Here is a 19,574-nt window from a genome sequence, read left to right on the forward strand (position 1 = left end):
CCATTTGCCCCAGCGTCATACTCTTGATAACAGGAGGAAAAATAGAGTTAAATAAAAAGATGGTGAGACTTCCCTGGTGGTCTAGCAGCTAAGACTCTGTGCTCCCAGCGAAGGGGGGCTGGGCTCGATCCTGAGTCAGGGAAATAGAGCCCACATGCTACAATTAAAAGATTCTAGATGCCACACCAAGATCTGGCGCAGTCTAACTAATTAATTAATTACTTAGAGGGCAAGTGGAGACAGTGCTAAAGGGTGATTGGGGGAACTACGGGATCTCTTATAATTCCAGCAGCCTAGCTTAGCTGGTAAAGAATCCGACTGCAATGCAGGAGAACCCGGTTAGATTCCTGGGTCAGGAAGATCCGCTGGAGAAGGGATAGGCTACCCACTCCAGTATTCTTGGGCTTCCCTGGTGGCTCAGCTGGTAAAGCATCCACCTGCAATGTGGGAGACCTAGGTTCGATCCCTGGGTTGGCAAAATCCCCTGGAGAAGGGAACAGCTACCCACTCCTGGGTAGCTATTCCGGCCTGGAGAATTCCATGAACTGTATAGCCCACGGGGTCACAAAGACTTGGACACAACTCAGCGACTTTCACTTCACTTACCAAAACTACCCTAAATAAACATGTGATATGAGGAAAAACTAAGGGGCTTCCCTGGTGGCTCAGATGGTAAAGAATCCACCTATAAAGCAGGAGACCCAAGTTCAAACCCTGGGTCAAGAAGATACTTTGGAAAAGGGAATGGCAACCCACTACACTATTCTTGCCTGGAGAATTCCATAGACAGAGGAGCCTGACGGACTATAGTTCATGGGGTCACAAAGAGTCAGACATGACTGAGCGACTAACACTTTCACTTTCATGAGTAAAAACTGTGTTTATTTTGCAAACGCAGCTTTAAATTTCTTGGCACCCCCCCCACACCCCCCATCCCAGTCTTTCCAGCATCCCACCCTAAATCCCTTCCCCTGTTCTTGACAAGAACAGTCGCATCCATTCGCCCTCTGGTGCACGCTGTAGCACCAGCAGCAAAGGCGGGTTGTTCCAGTGGCCTCGGACTTGGAAGGAGGATGGGTAGGTGAGAAGCTGGTCCCAGCCATCCACCACCAGCTGGCCACAGGAGAAAGTCCCACTTCTCAGGTCCTGTGATGGTAGGCATTTATGTGCTTGCTGCTCACATCTGACATGGTCCAGACACATGGTTCATGTTCCCCTGTAAGTGATGGTTATGTTACTGCCCTAACACGGTAAGGAAACTGCTTCAGTGAGTCACCGCCTTTTTAACAGGGCTACTAACTTCAAGCAAAGGCTGTGCCTAAAGTAATGCTATCAGAACCAACCATCTGTGTCCTGCCCTTTCATAATTCCATGTTGGACAAGATTCCTGGATCAAACACTGCTGAGCAACAGCTGGAAGGACCAGATGACACAAGAGAGGAGAGTTTTCCTTTTCCCTGGCTCCCAGTGGGTGCCCCTCTAGGACACAAGTTCTCCAGTCACTACTCCCACCAGCTTCCATGACATTGAAGGGGAGCTGCCTTTTCCACTGTGTCTTACATAAGCAAACAGGTTTTGGATTGGGCATTGAATCCTTTGCTGATGAAGCTACTCCTGATAAATTGAAGTGAAGGCAAAGAGCCACAGCTGAGCCAATTTGGAAGCATTAAAGCTTGCAGGAGACACAAATATGAAGCAGAGTCAACTCTGTGAGCTAGACCTACATAGGAAAGCGTTCAGAGGAAAGAACTTAAATTCCTGGTGTCCTTTAAGGAGGAAAAATTTTATACTTCCATGCATTTTATAAGAAAATGAACAGTGAAGGATCATGTATTGTAATACAAACAGAGCATCACAAAGGGAACCTCAGCCTTAACCAGAATTATTCTTAACAAGCAAAGTATATTTATGTGTTACCTATAAAAATAAGTGTGTGTGTGTGTTTTAATGATAGGAAAAGTAGTCACAGAGACAGAATCCAGAGAAGCATAATCTGGATGTACCACTGTGATAGACTCAATAATATACAGATTAAGAACTATGTATTATAATAACAACTGTATATGAGCAAAGTATGATGTCAAGCAAGTCAGAAAGGGAGACGGTGTAGCCCAAGTTCATGTGTGTGAGGTATTTGCTTTGAAAAGAGTCACCCCATATAAACTGATGAAGCCACCAATAACTCCGTTATAATCGCATCATTTCTCAACTCAAAAATGAGAGACAATCACCAGCACTGCATTTGTTTTTTATTCTGGGGGAAAAAAAATAGTGGCAAGTTGGTTAAGAACAGTTGACTACTGCAATTCATGCCCATCTTCAGGCAGGCTCTTAGCATGACCTATGAGTACAGAAATGGTCCTTCAATGCCCCAGAGTGTCTCTTACTCATCTAATGGGAAACAGACTTTGGAGAATATAAGAAATACCATAGTTTAGGTTGGAGTATGTTTTTGTTCTGTTTTTCAGATATCCTTTTGTCATTTTTAAGAGCCATTATGGGTTTATTTGCTTTTAATGCAGCCTAAAAGTAAAACTGTTTTTAAAGTAGAGCTGGGTAAATGGAATCAGAACTAGGGAAGTGTGAATGAGAATGTGAATAGCGGGAAAAGTCAAGATTAAGAAGGAGAAAAGAACTACAGGGGAAGATGACCAGAGCATGTCTGTACTAAGAAAATCAGAAAAGTGAGACTCTGTTCTGGAGATTTTTAGGACAAACCATGGCCTGTCACTTGTCTATACACATTAGCCAGAACATTTGATATCCAAAGGCCCAATGGCTAATGGTTACCATTCATTTAAAGTCTAGAGAAAAATAAATAAATAAAGTCTAGAACGCCGCTATGTCATGAGCTTTCTGCCAAGAGGGAAATGGTCCATTCTGTGCTGTCCAACCTGGTAGCCACTAGCCACATGTGGCGACTGAGTACTTAAATTGTGATCAGTGCAATCACAGGAATGAATTTCTAATTTTAATTTTAATTAGTGGCAAATAGCCACATGTAGGCTTATCTAGAAAAGAGATTGTAATTAATTTCAAAGGCTTGTTTAGAAAGGTCACTTCATTTATGTTTTAATAGCTTTCACACACAAGCATTAAATAAGATTCCATGGCAGACATAACTCCTGCTGCCTGCTCCATCTCACACCTTTTGCTCTTATAATTAATTATATGGCTCATTATCTGTTGAATGTCTCTCTTCGAAGTCAGAAGCTCCAGGAGAACAGTACTGGGACTATCTTATTCACCTCTCTATCTTGACCGGGAAAGAGCCTCGCACTCTGTACACTCAATAAACATCTGTTGACTGGTCAGACCTCACAGAAGCAAGTCAAAAAGGAAGCATGTTCCCTGGAATGGTCATGTCTAGAAAGATGCTCCTGCAAACCTGGGTCTCATTTTTAAAAACCATTTCCAAGTTGCACAGATCAATAGTATTCATGGTAGATAACCAAATCTTTCCCCCTTTTAATTTTCTTCTACCCATTTTTCACACAAAAGTTAATATTTTTCACCACAGGATTCACCCAATCAATACTACCTCTTTGTTTTAAAAATTCCATTTATTTCGTGACTTTCCTAAAATGAACAACTTCTAAACCAATATGCATTCCTTTTATTCTTCCCCTCAAATGACTTCACACTCACTTGTATCACTTACTTGGTATTTCATAAGCTAAACACAGGGCACCCAGATGCAGACTGGTTAAAAATGGTCTATACCATCTTTCTGACTGCTTTACTTACAAAAGATATAAATGTATAAAAGAACATCTGTATATATATAAAGCACATGTGTATATACATGGATACACACACCTTCGTACAGACACAGGCATACAGACATGTACATATATACCTACACACACACATGCACTCTACTGGACTTTCAATTATCAAGACCTTTACTCTGCACTCTGTTCATCCACCAAGTTCTACTTTTAAAGCCATGCAATCTGTCAGAAAGGACTGGATTGGAATTCTAACTCTTTTGCCTTTTAGATATGCAAAAGAAACCCTTGCATAACTAAATAAGCAAGTTATTTAGACACTCTGAGCTTCAGTTTTATAAATCTATTGAAAGTATTAGATAGTATACTGGCTAAGAAAGCAACTACATGAAGGCATACAAGATTTGAAATGAGCAGAACCTGAAAGTTAAAAGCTGATTTAAGGGCAAGCTATTAAATGGGGATTGAAAAAACAAAGAGACATGTCACAGTGAGAAGAACTCACTCAAAAAATACATTTCTATGCCTGGTAAACACTGAAAGAAAGGCCTTTCTCTGCTCTTTAGAAATGGTCCAACCCAGGCTACCTCTGCAGAATCATAATAATTTACGTTATCTTTAACTACGGCTAATCAGTCATCTGTTTATCTTTGAAGTATTAAAAAATCCCCAGGCCACTGACTATTCAGCCTCCAAAGCTCCAACCCAGGCTACCTCTGCAGAATCATAATAATTTACGTTATCTTTAACTACGGCTAATCAGTCATCTGTTTATCTTTGAAGTATTAAAAAATCCCCAGGCCACTGACTATTCAGCCTCCAAAGCTCACCTAGCCCCTTGGCCTATTCTAGAACTTCTTCAACACTCAGGGGGCATTTATAAATAGAACCAAAGTAAATAACAGCTTTAACAGCCTCCATAAAGAATCCAAGGTATGTAACAATAAAGTACTCCTTTAAAAAGTTAACCCCTGTATTTTGTTTCTGGACTCCCTGGTAGAGACGTACATAAAGAGCCAAGATCCCAGGAAATCATGTCAACAGGGAAAAGGGGAAGATCAGAGCACCCATCCATACCTCAGCTTCCTGCAAGGTCCCATGGTTTAGGCACACCATGTCCGGGCAAGTGATGGGAGACCCACATCCTTCTCGGATTGCCAGCTGCATGTACTGTTTCAGACACTAGAAGTTAAGAAGAAAAAAGACAATTACCCACCACATTACAGAAGCCCCAAGGTTATATAACTGCCACTGCCTCTTCTTCCTTAATTGGCAGTCCTGGGGCTCCTGCACTCAGGAAACCAAAGTTATCATGAGTGTGAATACTAAGTGCCATCACTCTGGAAAGAACGCAGAGACAGGTAATTAATTATGTATGACTTCATCCTAAGAATATTGAGTTTATCCAAGGTAACAAGTCAAATTCCTGTATGCTCACACATTTTATTCACCATAGACTGGGAAAAGGAGAAACACTCTCTTGCATTAATGGCAAAGGCCTTCTCTGTACTTCAAAAAGAAAAAAAACTCATATAATTTCCTATCTCCATTTTTACCCAGTGGTCCTCTCTCTCAAAATTTGCCCAGAAGTAGAATTCATGTCAAGCTCACCAAATAGAATTAAAATAAGATTAAGGCACTGGCTTATCCACAAATACTCTCAGAAGCAAATACACCTGGAAAAGGAAATGTTAAAGACAATTTGAGACCCTCAAATTGAGACCCTCAAATGAGACCCTCCAAGAACTGTGGGCCTTGGCAGATGCTAAAATGGAGGGGGTTTGAGTAGAATCTGAGAAAAAAAAAATTACATAGGAAATAAGAAACTCAGAGAGAAGTAATACAACATGAAGGACAAACATGTCACTAGTAAAAGCGTAACTAGTAAATAAATCCTAATGACATAATTGTGAAGTCTTTTCCTTTCATTGACCATCTTTATGCGTTTTCCCCATCTGAATCTAAAACTATCACAACTTTACTATTTCAGAAAAATAATCATGTATTAATATTTATCTGTTGAAATTACTGCTACAATGTACTAACGAATTAATGACTAAGGCAAACCATTTAAACCAAATTTTTTACTCTCTAAATATTTAAAAATTCCCTTCTCCAAGGAGTCAATCATTTTTATCACAGAGGAAACTAGAAAATAGCCTCATTATCCAAAATAGAAAAACTCATCAGTAAATTATGCTAAATTCAAGCAACTGAATGCTAAGGAATCAAGAAAAGTACTTTCAAATGACGTTTAAAGACAATGGGGAAATGCATATGATTTAGTATGAACCGGGGAATAAAAGATGATTTAGTATGAATTGGAAAATAGACAATATCTGAGAGCAGAGTCCTCTTAAGTCACTCTTCCCCTACAATCGACCATAATCGATATAATATTTTCATTTTCATTTTTTTGCCCAAGAGAAGAGTGAACATTCACTTGGTCTTGGGGTTACTGAGCCAAATATGGGCTCCAGTATGAGGAAGAATAGATCAAGAAAGCAGTAGCAAGAAAACATGAGGAAGAATTTCAATGCACAGGCAAAACTCAAGAGGGAGTATACAAGTGGCTCAAGAGAAATAACATCACACTAAGGGACACGTGAGTAAATGATGCAAAGTCTTATCCACCCAGCTCTGCTTCTGAGGGCCTCTCGACCTTCCAGCTGCCACTAGATCCCAGCCGCCACTTGAAATTGAACTAGAAAGTGAAAATGTATGGTCTCTAGGCTTAAGGGGAAGACATCTGAGAAAAACAAAGTGAATGGTACAATGAGCGTCAAATCCTAATTCCTGGGCTCTAGCCTCCGTGCCACGCTATCAGCTGACAATGGGAACATTACCTAAACCATGACCCAGACTGGCCTCCCTTCATGTACAAAAAAATGTTTAATTGGAAGATAATTGCTTTACAATAGTGTTTCTGCCATACATCAGCAAAAATCAGACACAGGTATGTACATGTCACTTCTATCATGAACCTCCCCTCCCACCCCCCATCTCATCTCACCCCTCGAGGTTGTCACAGAGCACCCCTTCGAGCCCTCTGCGACATACAGCAACTTCCCACTGCTATTTCACATCTGTTACGTGTTACATATTTTACATATGGTAATGTATATGTTTTTATGCTACTCTCTCAAATTCTGACACTCCCTTCATTTTTAAAATGGGGATAATAATACCTATTATGGCTACTTCCCAGGGTTTAAAACACTCATACACACAAACCCAGAATTTTGTACATGGAAGCCCTTTGGAAATACGCAAACTGCAGAATATTTAGTCACATTTTTACTGCATTTCACGTGGTCTTGGTCTCAGCTGTAAAGAATCCACCTGCAATGAAGGAGATCCCAGTTCGATTTCTGGGTTGGGAAGATCCAATGGAGATGAGATAGGCTACCCACTCCAGTACTCTTGGGCTTCCCTGGTGGCTCAGCTGGTAAAGAATCCACTTGCAATGTGGAGACCTGGGTTCGATCCCTGGGTTGGGAAGATTCCCTGGAGAAGGGAACGGCTACTCACTCCAGTATTCGGGCCTGGAGAATTCCATGGACTATGTAGTCCATGGAGTCGCAAAGAGCCGGACATGACTGAGCAACTTTCACTCACTCAGTCACCTAGTCTCAGACTTCCAGTAACTTTGTGGAGAAATGTTAATCTTTTAGTCTTGTGAGATTATTATTTCTCTGCTCCCTTCAGGAAACAGTTAAACCACTTGTGGTAGAGAAGTTCCATAAACAGAGCAGACATTTACAACAGAACACACACCTCTATTCAATTCTCTCTGTTGAACTATTTGCATCTATAGACAAGACTGAAAATAGGAACTGAAGAGACTATGTGTATCTTTAAAAGCAAAAAAAAAAACTCATTTCAACTTTTATTGTAAATTTGTAAAACTGAAATCTAAGCTATCCCAAGACTTTATAATGGATGCTCTATTTGCTAAGGTAGGAAGGCTGCAACCACAATATACAAACCAATGAATTTTGAAGCTTCCCATGAAGTCTCTCCTGGCCATGATATTCTCTGACCCATGCTTCGAGGAGAGAAGTTAGAACTGTGTACACTGACTACAGGCTGTAAGTATACGATCCCTTTAAAAAAAATTCTCTGACCCATGCTTCGAGGAGAGAAGTTAGAACTGTGTACACTGACTACAGGCTGTAAGTATACGATCCCTTTAAAAAAAATTATGAGAAATAGTGGTTCAAGATAGAACTTTGTAAGTGCAAATTGCAAAGTGATGCTACAGCACAGGCACACAACACTCCATCACTAAGGGTGTTTCTACTGAAGGCAGAGAGGGAAACAACCAGCTCTACTGAATTTTCAAGGACCTTAGGTTCATGATATGTCTTACATTAGCTTTCACTAAAATTTAATCTCAAACCCTCCCTCTCTTCTTTACTACCTCTGGCTAAAGCACAAAAGAACCAAAAGCAATCACATGAACCCCTGTGCATGTTACACAAACCATACCTACGTAAAATGGTTAACAATTCTGGGAGAAATGGAATCGAGTTTGTAAATAAAAACAGAAAAACGGAAAAAAGAAAATATTATTATTTAGTCACATTTAAAAAAATCACATGCCATTAAACATTGGCATTAAACAGAAGTCTAAATAGGCAATTTTCATAAGAGCTAATATATCCTAAGTGAAAATGTTTCAAAAATTGAACTTTTCAAAAATCTTGATGACACAAGAAAGAAACGATTTCTCCTTTGAAAGCATCAATGTTTCACTTAGTTTGATAGAACATAGAAGCATTTTCAGGCCGTTAAGAGCATGTGTAACAATAAGGATTGTTCCTCAAAATCATTCCACAGCACTCAAGGACTCAGATGAGATTTAATCAACGATTTAACCATCAAATATCTGTTGAGCCAGATGACCTGTCTGTTTCAACCCTGAAAGTCTACGAATTATGTAGTCTTTCCATAAAGGGGTTTCTTCTAGGTCCCTTTCAAGGATGCTATTTTCCAATTTATCAAAGGGCATTCTTCATGAGGTATTCTCATCTATCAGGTAGACATGGCATAAGAGCTACAACATTCAGACAAAGCTATGTATCCACCACCAGAATTACAGTATGCATGTGTGTGTGTGTATGTATAATATATACATACACACATACACTGTACAATTGTTCTGTGTCACTAGGTTGTACCTTAAAGATTTTTCTTCTAAGAAAAAAAGCACGACCATGAATTTGGTTGATGGAATTGAATTTGAATTTTTAAGACTGAAGTACCAGCTCTAAAGTCTCCTCTGCATTTTGGGCAAGTCATTAACCTCTCTCACTGCAGCACTCACAATTATAAAATGGGACAGTACCACCTGCCTAACCTACTCTCAGGGAAGTGGAGAGTCCTCCATGAGAAAAAAATACATGAAAACTGAGAGAGGCAGCAAATGTAAAGAAGACAATGGAATAGATGTCTCTAAACTCTAGGCAGGCACGCAGAAATCAAAGTCTCAGAAGGCATGCAACCCCCAGACTTCCCTGGTGGTCCAGCAGTTAAGAATTTGCCTGCCAAAGCTGGGGACACAGGTTCGATCCCTGGTCTGGGAAGATCTCACGTGCTGCAGGGCAACGAAGCTTGTGGGCCACAACTACCCAGCCTGTGTTCTAGAGCCCATGCTGTGCAAAAAGAGAAGCAACCGCAGTGAGAAGCCCGAGCTCTGCAACTGGAGAGCAGCCCCTGCTAGCCGTAACTAGTGAAGGCTATCAATGAAGACCCAGCACAGTCAAAAATAAATAGATAAATTGATTTTTTTAAAAAAGAGAGATGCGACTCCAAGAGGATGGGCAGGGGAGGTAAGAGGATAATAGGTTTGGTTGCGAGAAAAGGGGTAAGACGAGCCATTAATTGAAAGTTTAAATTGACCACCAGGACCCTGGACACCTCTAGATGCAGGGGCTGGGGTTCTGAAGGCAAAGGAGAGCTGGCAGCCCACATGGCTTGAAGCTGAACTGGTGACGTATTGACCTAGGGTTTCCCATCCCTTGCTCAGCGATGGCTGGGAAAGGAGGTGATAAGGGGAAAGTCTTTAAGGCCAAAATCTAGACTGGCCTTGAGTAAGTATCTGTTTTGCTTTTTATCTTTGCTGGTACAAGGCTGTACACTAAAATGGATATTTAATAAAATGGAGACTAACGCTTCTCAGCCTCAGGACACAATTACATCACAATGTCTCAAATGTGTTGTAAATAACAGCTCTTACTGAAGCCAGGATTCTGCTTACTTTGGTTCAGACTACGATGTCTGCACAGGATCTGAGAATAAAGCTTTCTTTGTTAGATGCTATTAACTTAAATTGTTAGTAAACTCAAGATGGTATCTTTCCGAATTCAAAAGTCTCTTAACACACCCAGGACATCCTGGCTTGGACACATATAATGGTCCAAAAACATTCAAATAAATCAATAAGTCATAGCTAAGCAGTAAGTCGTTTCCTGGTATAGCGTGATCCTAAAATTTTTTTCTTATAAAAACCCTTTCAGAAACCTTGGCTTTTCGCAGATATTATATTCCTAGTGACAGGGATCCCCTTCATACCTCTTTGCCAACCACAACATCAGAGGACTGATAAGAAAACCCAGTCAAACAATAAGCCGTAACTAATGTTAAAAAGAGACCTGAGTTTTACATTTCTCATCCTTAAGCATCTCTGATACGAGAAAGCCTTGTCTTGGACCCCAACTTGATACAACACCCAGCTTGTCCGCTCTCACAGACCTTGGTGCCTAGCTAACATAGTACGTTTCAAACCGGGTGCAAAGCTGCATTCCTGGGAGCTTAGTTCTCCATGCCAAGAGTCCCCCCCACCCCGTTTTATGTTTATTTAATGATATGAATAAAAGAGAACACCCATTTTTCCTCAATCTCAATGCTCACACTTGTGTTTGCACTGCGGTTCTGTTTTTCCAAGTAGGCATACTTTCGCTGTCAGAGGCAGATAAAATAAAACTATGGAGGAGGTGTCTGGGCCAAGTGTAAGCTGTACAAATCAAGATTCCAGCACAGAAAGGTGGCAAGATTACTGAATTGCTACTTGTTAACTGGAACACACTAAACTCAGAGCCTAAATGTTAAAAGTGATTTAGTGGAAACTAAACACCATCCTTCACATTAATGTTAAGTTAATGTTAACTTAAATTTCACTGGTCTATAAGTGAAGATAGGAAAAGACAGGGAAACCTGATGTGTTGCAGTCCATGGGGTCACAATAAGTCAGATATGACTTAGTGACTGAACAAAAACAATTTTAATTAATATTCAGCTTATGCATTTACTCTGATGTTCTTAAGAGATACAAGTCTAAATGTGCTTAAACTGATATGTTTGTATCAGTTTAAGGGAGACTAAAATAAAATTTTTTATTTTATTTAAATTTTAAAATATCTCAGTATTGGGGTTCAAATTATTTTCCCCTTCAAAGGAATCCACATAAATTCATCAGAAGGTAGCAAACAGTAGGGCTGGGGGCATGGCATTTTCCCTTGAGGACATATCAGAACAACAGGCCCTACAAAGAGAATTTTATAGACTATACGACTGCCTCCTCTCCCTCAATTCTCTGAAAGACTTGGATTTTCCTCCCTACTGGCCAATAATCCCATCAACACCTTAGGTAATACCAGATGCTAACAACTGAAGCATGTTGTACATGAAAAGCTGTATCACCCTGCATTGCAGGAGACTGTGAACTTGCGTCTCCCAAGGCAACGTCTGCGTCAAGGTCTGGATCATATCTTATGTCTTCATATCCTCTGGAAATACCCATCAAAAGCATCTGGGACATGGTAGACAGTTAAACCTCTGTAGGAGCTGGAAGCCAGAATCTAGCAGCTTTGCAGCAGAAGTCAGCTCCCATCACTGAAATGTAAGCCCATTCTCCTGCAATCTTTGGGTTTTCTCCTTTGACACATATGAGCCACTTCCACCTTCCAGGGCCAACTCTACTATTTTCTAGTTTCCATTCCCTGCTGCCTTTCAGGAAATTTACCCTCTCCATCATCTGTTTTCTTTCTTGCATCTTGAATTGTTCCCTGAGTTCTCCTTCAGCAGTTAAACATGTCTAAAAACATTTTAATTACAAAAATAATAATAACGAAACAGTAAAGAAAATAGCTTTCCCTTACTCCTCTTGCTGGCTTTATACTGCCATGTTCATTCCTGTCATTCCTTATATGCATATACATGTATATAAATACGTACATGGGCTTCCCTGGTGGTTCAGTGGTGAAAAACCTGCCTTTCAATGCAAGAGATGTGGGCTCAAACCTTGGGTCGGGAAGATCCCCTGGAGAAGGAAATGGCAACCCTCTCCAGTATTCTTGCCTAGAGAATCCCATGGACAGAGGAGTCTGGCAGGCTACAGTCCATTGGGTCACAAAGAGTCAGATACGACTTAGCGACTAAAGCAACCTCAACAAAAATATGTTCGTGTGTGTATTATACATATATTGTTGGTGTTTTTTGTTGCCCAGTCGTGTCTGACTCTTTGCAACCCCATGGACTGCAGCAGGCCAGGCCTCTCTGTCCCTCACCATCTTTTGGAGTTTGCCCAAGTTCATGTATTATACATATACATATGTATATATATGTTTTATATGTGCATATGTTTTTATTGAGCTATAACTCACATGCCATATAATTTGCCCATTTAATGGCTTTTAGTCAGTTGGACTTTTACTATAATCACAGAGTTGTACAACTAACATATTGATTTTAGAACATTTCATAATCCCAAAAGAAACCCCAAGCCAATTAGTAGTCACTCTCCATTCTCCCCCCAAAACTTCCCATCCCGGCTTTAGGCAACTACCAGTCTATCTGCTCTCTCTGTGGATCTGCCTGTTCTGGATATTTCACACAAGTGGAATCACACAATATGTGGTCCTTTGTGACTGGCTTCTTTCAATAGCAGATACACGTTTTCATTTCTTTTAAGTATACACTTAGGAGTAGATGTGGGATATGCTATTGAATAACTCTATGCTTGTCTTTTGAAGAACTGCTAGATTATTTTCCAAAGCAGTTGCATCATTTTACATTCCTACCAGCAGTAGGAGGGTCCAATTTTCTTCAAATCCTCACCAGAATTTGTTTTTGTCTTTTTTATCCTAGCTATTCTAACCTGTGTAAAGAGGTATCTCACTGTGGTTTTGATTTGCATTTCCCGGATGGCAAATGATTTTGAGGACTTCTTCATGCGCTTATTGGTAATTTGGACATCTTCTCTGGAGAACTGTCTATTCAGATCCCGTGCCCATTTTTGTGTTTTTATTGAGTTTTAAGAGTTCTTTATTCTACATATACCCCTTATCAGATATGACTTGCAAATGCTTTCTTGCATTCTGAAGGTTATCTTTTCACTTGCTGTGAAAAGTGGATGGTGTCCACTGAAGTATAAAGGTATTTAATTTTGATAGTCTACTTTTTTTTTTCTTTTGTTCATCCTTTGCCTAAGTCAAAGTCATTAAATTTTTCTATTTTCTATATTTTCTTCTAAGTTTTTTGGTTTTAGCTCTTAAATTAGGTCTATAATCCATTTTGAGTTACTGTTTTCAACTGTGAAGAAGCAGTCCATCTTCACTCTTTTGCAAATGGATATCCAGTTGTCTACCATTTGTTGAAAAACTATTCTGTCCCCTTTGAATTGCCTTGGCACCCTTGATTAAAAGCAACTGACAATACATGAATTTACTTCTGGACTTTCAGTTCTATTCTATTGGTCTGTCTGTCTGTCCTTTTGATGGTATCACACAGTTTTGATTACTATAGCACTGCAGTAAGTTTGGAAGCAGGAAGTGAGTTCTCCCAACTCTATGCGTCTTTTTCAAAATTATTTTGACCATTTTAGGTCCATCAAATTTCCATATGCATTTTAAGATCACTGCATCAATTTCTGCCAAGAAGAGAGTTGAAACTTCGATAGGAACTGTGTTGACTCTGTAGATCCATTTGGGGATACTGCCATTTTTAACAATAGTAAATCTTCTAATCTATGAACATGGGGTATCTATTTAGTCTTTTTTAATTTCTTTCAACAACATTTTGTAGTTTCAGAGTATAAGCTTTGTACTTCTTTTGTTAAATTTATTTCCAAGGATTAATATGTTATTCCTTTTCATTTTAAGTAGAAATGTTGTCTTCATGCCATTATCATATTATTCTTTGCCAGTGTATAGAAATACAGTGGATTTTTGTATTTTCCATTCTGAAACCTTGCTGAACTAGCATCAGTTTTTTTTTTTTCTAATTTTATTTTATTTTTAAACTTTACATACTTGTATTAGTTTTGCCAAATATCAAAATGAATCCGCCACAGGTATACATGTGTTGCATCAGTTATTTTAAACTCTCAGAATGATTCCAGTGTGCAACCAAGTCAGAACCGCTATGTTCAATACCATCTATGCCCTCGAGTCTAATGAAGGAAAACATACCTCTCGTTATTGCTTTTACACCATTTGGAAAATTCAGAGGCATGATCTCTACAAGAAGGAAGGCTCCTTTCTAATCAACATCTTTATAAAGAAAGGGGCTTCCCAGGTGGTGCCAGTGGTAAAGAACCTGACTGCCAGTGCAAGGGACATAAAAGACCCAGGCTCGATCCCCGGGTTGGGAAGATCCCCTGAAGAAGAGCATAGCAACCCATTCCAGGACTCCTGCCTGGAGAATCCTATGGACAGAGGAGCCTGGCAGGCTATTCAGACCACAGGGTCACAAAGAGTTGGACAAGACTGAAGCAACTTAGCACCCAAGCATGCATCAGCTAGTCCCAGAAGAAACAATAAAGGAAGTTTAAAGGGGAAATTGCATATGCAAATTTTAAATACCTATGAAAATTTAAAGTATCTTGAAATATTTTACCCTAAAACAGTGCTGTTCCTTTTTCTGGAAAAGGGTACTAAGATCCACCCTGTATGTCTGAGAACGGTCATTCAATATGGGAGATTAAATCTGGGCCCCAGTCAAAAGCACCTCCAGTTCCCACCAGGCAAGAGTGATCAAACGCTTCTATCTTTATCTCAAGTGATCATGAAACATCTAAATTAAGAAATTAGTGACAGTAATAGCTCTGAAGAGAAATCCATTGGAAATGCCGCAGTCCTGTCTAGTCCTCACGGCGAAGCCACGTAAATCCGCTAAACTGGAAGAAGGTCTCAGTCAGAGCAGGGAGCAGGCGCCAGGAGCGTAAAGACCTGCTTCAACAGGAGTGATTCAGTAGCTCTTCAGTTGACCTTTCTGAAGTCTTCCCTTTCGTCTCACGTGCGCTGCCTTATTGAACAGAGGGAGGCCCCAGTTCTGATACTCGTTCCAAGGAGATCTATTTGTGCCAGCTACCTTATGACACAGTTCACTCAGAAAAGCAACCAACGGTTCCAGGAGGAAAAAAAAAACAACAAGAAAGCTTGCCGAGTTTGCATCCTTCCATTTCCTCCAAAGAACCATTAGCCCTCAGAACTGCCAGCCCTCAGCTGGCCCCAAGGCCCCAGACAACAGGGCCAGGACAGGCAGTGAGAATATAAGCACATCCCAGATGAAACATGGGTAGACTCCACTGAACTCATTTATCACTTTCTTCCTCCTCGGCCTGTGCCCCTGTAGAGTCCCAGTTTGAACTCTCAAGCAGCTCTGACTCTCTCAGAATGCACACGCGGTCTCAGGAACACAGAAAGGAAAAAAATCCCCAATTATTAAAGGGTCGAGAAGCTCCTTTAGCCACAATGTAAGGCTGTGCAAATTATCTGCATAAACACAACCATTCAACCAACCCAAGTAAACAACTGGAGAATGCAGTGCTTACATTCTACTAGAGCATTCAGTATATTAACACTACACCATACAAAGCATAAAAGGATCAATGGACACCCAGACATGTGACAGAGCAAGGAGAGTAAAAAGCTAATGTTAGAATCTGAGAGGTGGTGGGAATATAGATACTCACTGTTAAAATTCTTTCATCTTTGTTGCATGTTTGAAAAATTTCATAACAAACATGTACAATTTTTTAAACTAAAAAGAAAATTGCCATTCACTAAATCTCAGATTTTAATGTTCCTTAAAGCAGGAATTATGTGTGTTATATTTTATATAAGACTCCAATATCTGTATTAGTATTTAAATCAGTGTTTGAATAGTCTATAGCAAAATTAAGTCTTATTAATTAAGATTAATGGGTATAACATCAATGAACAATTATCTAAATTTTGAAGTTTTTAAAAAGAATATTTACACTGGATAAATGAGAAAATGAAGCTAATTTATTGTCAACTATGTTTTTTTCCTACAGGATATAATCTATAAAGCCAGCATGAATAACTCACATCAATGACCCAGAAGTTGAACAGCAGTGATGCTGTTAACTTCCTCGAGAGGATACTCTTTCTCTACACGGAGTGATGGTTAGGAACTAAGTATCCTCACTTTTGAACTATGATGCTGGAGAAGACTCTTGAGAGTTCCTTGGGCAGCAAGGTGATCAAATCAGTCTGTCCTAAAGGAAATCAGTCCTGAATATTCATTGGAAAGGCTGATGCTGAAGCTGAAGCTCCAATACTTTGGCCACCTGATACAAAGAGCTGACTCATTGGAAAAGACCCAGATTCTGGGAAAGATTGAAGGCAGAAGGAGAAGGGGACGCCAGAGGATGAGATGATTGGATGGCATCACCGACTCAATGGACATGAGTTTGAGCAAGCTCTGAGAGATGAAGGACAGAGAAGCCTGGCGTGCTGCAGTTCATGGGGTCACAAAGAGTCGGTCATGACCGACTGACTGAACAACAATCCTCGGTTTAGTAATAGACCTACTTAGTTGCCTTAGGCAAACTTCCTCCTTGGCTAGAAGGAGAATTTATCAGATTTACGAAACGTGAACTCTGTAAAAGTTGGACAAAGACCCACAGTGGCTAGACTGAAGATAAGCAATCTTGTTTTATTCAAAATTAACTTGAAATGATCTTAGCCAATTATCCATAGCAAAATCAGAATGCCCAGCTACATATAAATTAGATGGTAACAAAATTGCAACTCTTCTCACCTTATAATTTTCCAAGACTTTATTCTGCAAAAATGTGAATCTCTTTGAATATTTCCTAAACAGCAAGTATCTAGAACCAGTAGGGTTTCATGTGCTTTTTTTTTAATTGCTATAATTTGAACCAGTCTTCCTTTTCTTTCTCTTAGTAAATCCATAGGCCTACATAGCTAAGACTGCTTTGACTCTCTTGTTAAATTCTAACCTGGTTACTATCCTTAAACTGCCTTTTTCCAAATGATCTTAGTTAGCACCATATTCTAGCAAATCAGACTATCAAAGCAAAGATCACAAATCAAAGCCACATAACTAGTTATTTCAGAAATGTCTGTCAGTGGTCACAAAAGAGCCAGAGGGAGCATATTATTTCATAGCATGAGATAGGGAGCGACTCACATGTGCTTCACCCAGAGTGCTCTGCAAAATACCCTGGACCAAGGCATCAGAACCTGCTGGAGAAGGAAATGAAACAGCTCGCTGGGCCCCACCCTCAGAGTTTCTGATTCAGTTAAGTCTAAGGTGGGGGCTCAAGAATTTATCATTCTAACAGGTTCACAGCTGCTGCTGCTGCTGCTGCTGCTAGTCTGAGGACCAGTGGCCTAGAACTGAAATATTCATTACACGAGAGGCAGGAGAAAGGAGGAGATGATGATGGGAGTGAGAGTATTTGTCAAGTTCCTGTGATAGCTGTGGTGTGCGTCTAAAAATTATCTTATTTAATCTTCACAGCAATTCTGAGACGGTATTATTCCCACTTCACACAAAGCAGTTCGGTAACTTACCCTCCCATGTTCCCATGACTGGTAAATATAGGAATTGAGATTTAAACCAAAGCCTGATGGAGACACTGTCCTTGCTTGCATTCCCCCCAATCTCACCATGATTTCCATGTTATTAGAATGAAAGCATGAGAAAATACTAGAACCTTTAACAAACTAAGAATACTCCTATTGTTTCCTCTGAAGATTATCAATCCCATAAACCACAAAATTTTTTAAAGACTAGACACCATTCCATATTAAAAATGATCTGTATTTCACACAGTACCCAGGAAAGCAAATATTACAGCTATAAAATTTTTTCCCAGTTGCAGGAAAGATCTCTTTGCTTTAGTCCCTCATTCATTAATCACCCTCAGCACCCAGGAATCACTTGGAAACAACTAGAAGACTAAATCCTCTGTTGCTGCTGCTGCTGCTAAATCGCTCCAGTCATGTCCGACTCCGTGCGACCCCGTAGACGGCAGCCCACCAGGCTCCCCCATTCCTGGGATTTTCCAGGCAAGAACACTGGAGTGGGTTGCCACTTCCTTCTGCAATGCACGAAAGTGAAAAGTGAAAGTGAAGTCGCTCAGTCATGTCTGACTCTTAGTGACCCCATGGACTGCAGCCTACCAGGCTCCTCCGCCCATGGGATTTTTCAGGCAAGAGAACTAGAGTGGGTTGCAACATCCTCTAGGGAACACTAGTAACTCCACAAGCAAGATGCAGGAGGAAGGTGAAAGAACACCCATTTTTGAACTAAGTAGTCTGGGCTTGAACTCAGTTTCAGCATCTGAATATATACTAAGTGCACTTGAAGCTTCCAGGTGTTTGTAAACCAGAGCTCTTAAACTCTAAGCCCGTAGTTTCCTCAAATAACTTGCCTGAGGTTACAGAGTTGAAAGTTTATAGCATCCCTCAATCCCTTCAACCTGGGGCTATGGCCACCAGTGTATTCAGATTATGCATGTCCTCTCTGGTCTCTGGAACCCCTTGGATTTTTTTAAGTCATTTGCTACTTACATCTTCTTTAAAATAACCTTTTATGTAAAAAAAGTTTTAAAAAAATTAAAAAAAAAACCTTTTATGTAAAAAAGGTTTATGTAAAAAAGCTGTTTGTTTTTTTTAAAACATTTTGCATTATAAAGATATTGTCCAGTTTTACAAACTTTTAGGATCATAAAAACCTAATACGGGCCTCATCCATCATTCATGCTAACAAATAAAATTTAGAGAGTACATACAATGTGCTAGCAGTATGTTATATATTTTCACAGATTGTTTCTTGTCTCATCCAAGATACCCTATGAATCAGGAACGAAGAGCATGGATCTGGGGCAAGCAGCTTTATTCTGCACTGGTTTCTTGATCTGTAAACTGCAGGGTAAGAGGAAATGGGGGGAAATAGTTCTCTTGCAATACACATATTACCTGGGCTTTCCAGGTGGCGTAGTGGTAAAGAATCCGCCTGACCATGCAGGAGACGCAAGAGATGTAGATGTGTCTTCCTGGGTGGGGAAGATCCCCTGGAGGAGGGCATGGCAACCCACTTTAGTACTCTTGCCGGGAAAATTCCAGGACAGAGGAGTCTGGCGAGTCCATGGGGTCACAAAGAGTCAGATATGACCGAGCACACACACACACACACACATTACCTAGTAGGTATCCACATGTTCCTGCTTGTCCTTCCTTCATTTCTTTTTTAAAGGGAAATAGAGGGCCAAAAAGATTGAGTTAAAATCCTACATTTATGTGGCTAACAACACATGTGCTTTCCAGAAGAGGTGAACCAAAAGGATCTCCTTACTGGGGATGGGAAATGACTCAAAACCATCGAGGCTTTCAGTTAACATAGAGCTATCTATTTCCACAAAACAGGGCACTGACTAGCCTGATTCCAAGAGGCCTGATGCATATCTGAAATCCACATTCTAACCAATCTCTTATTAACCTAAATTTTCAGAAAATGGTGTTTTAGAGGTCACAACAGTTTCAGCTGTCACTTGTCTGAACT

The 19,574-nt window shown here is 40.1% G+C and overlaps 1 protein-coding gene across 5 annotated transcripts in view; it reads right to left on the reverse strand.

The window, feature by feature from the left end:
* The window catches only part of RNF144B (ring finger protein 144B), a 158,338-nt gene that overhangs the window by 44,042 nt on the left and 94,722 nt on the right, over window positions 1–19,574 (reverse strand). For all 5 annotated transcript variants that reach the window (XM_086370115.1, XM_086370117.1, XM_086370118.1 and 2 more), the window contains one exon: window positions 4,809–4,913. In XM_086370115.1, coding sequence (XP_086226241.1) covers window positions 4,809–4,913 — 105 coding nt within the window. The remainder of the gene's footprint in view (window positions 1–4,808; window positions 4,914–19,574) is intronic.

This window comes from Bos grunniens, chromosome 23, assembly GCF_055505025.1.
Source record: "Bos grunniens cultivar Pamir isolate PY7600 chromosome 23, Bosgru_T2T1.0, whole genome shotgun sequence".
Lineage (NCBI taxonomy): Eukaryota > Metazoa > Chordata > Mammalia > Artiodactyla > Bovidae > Bos > Bos grunniens.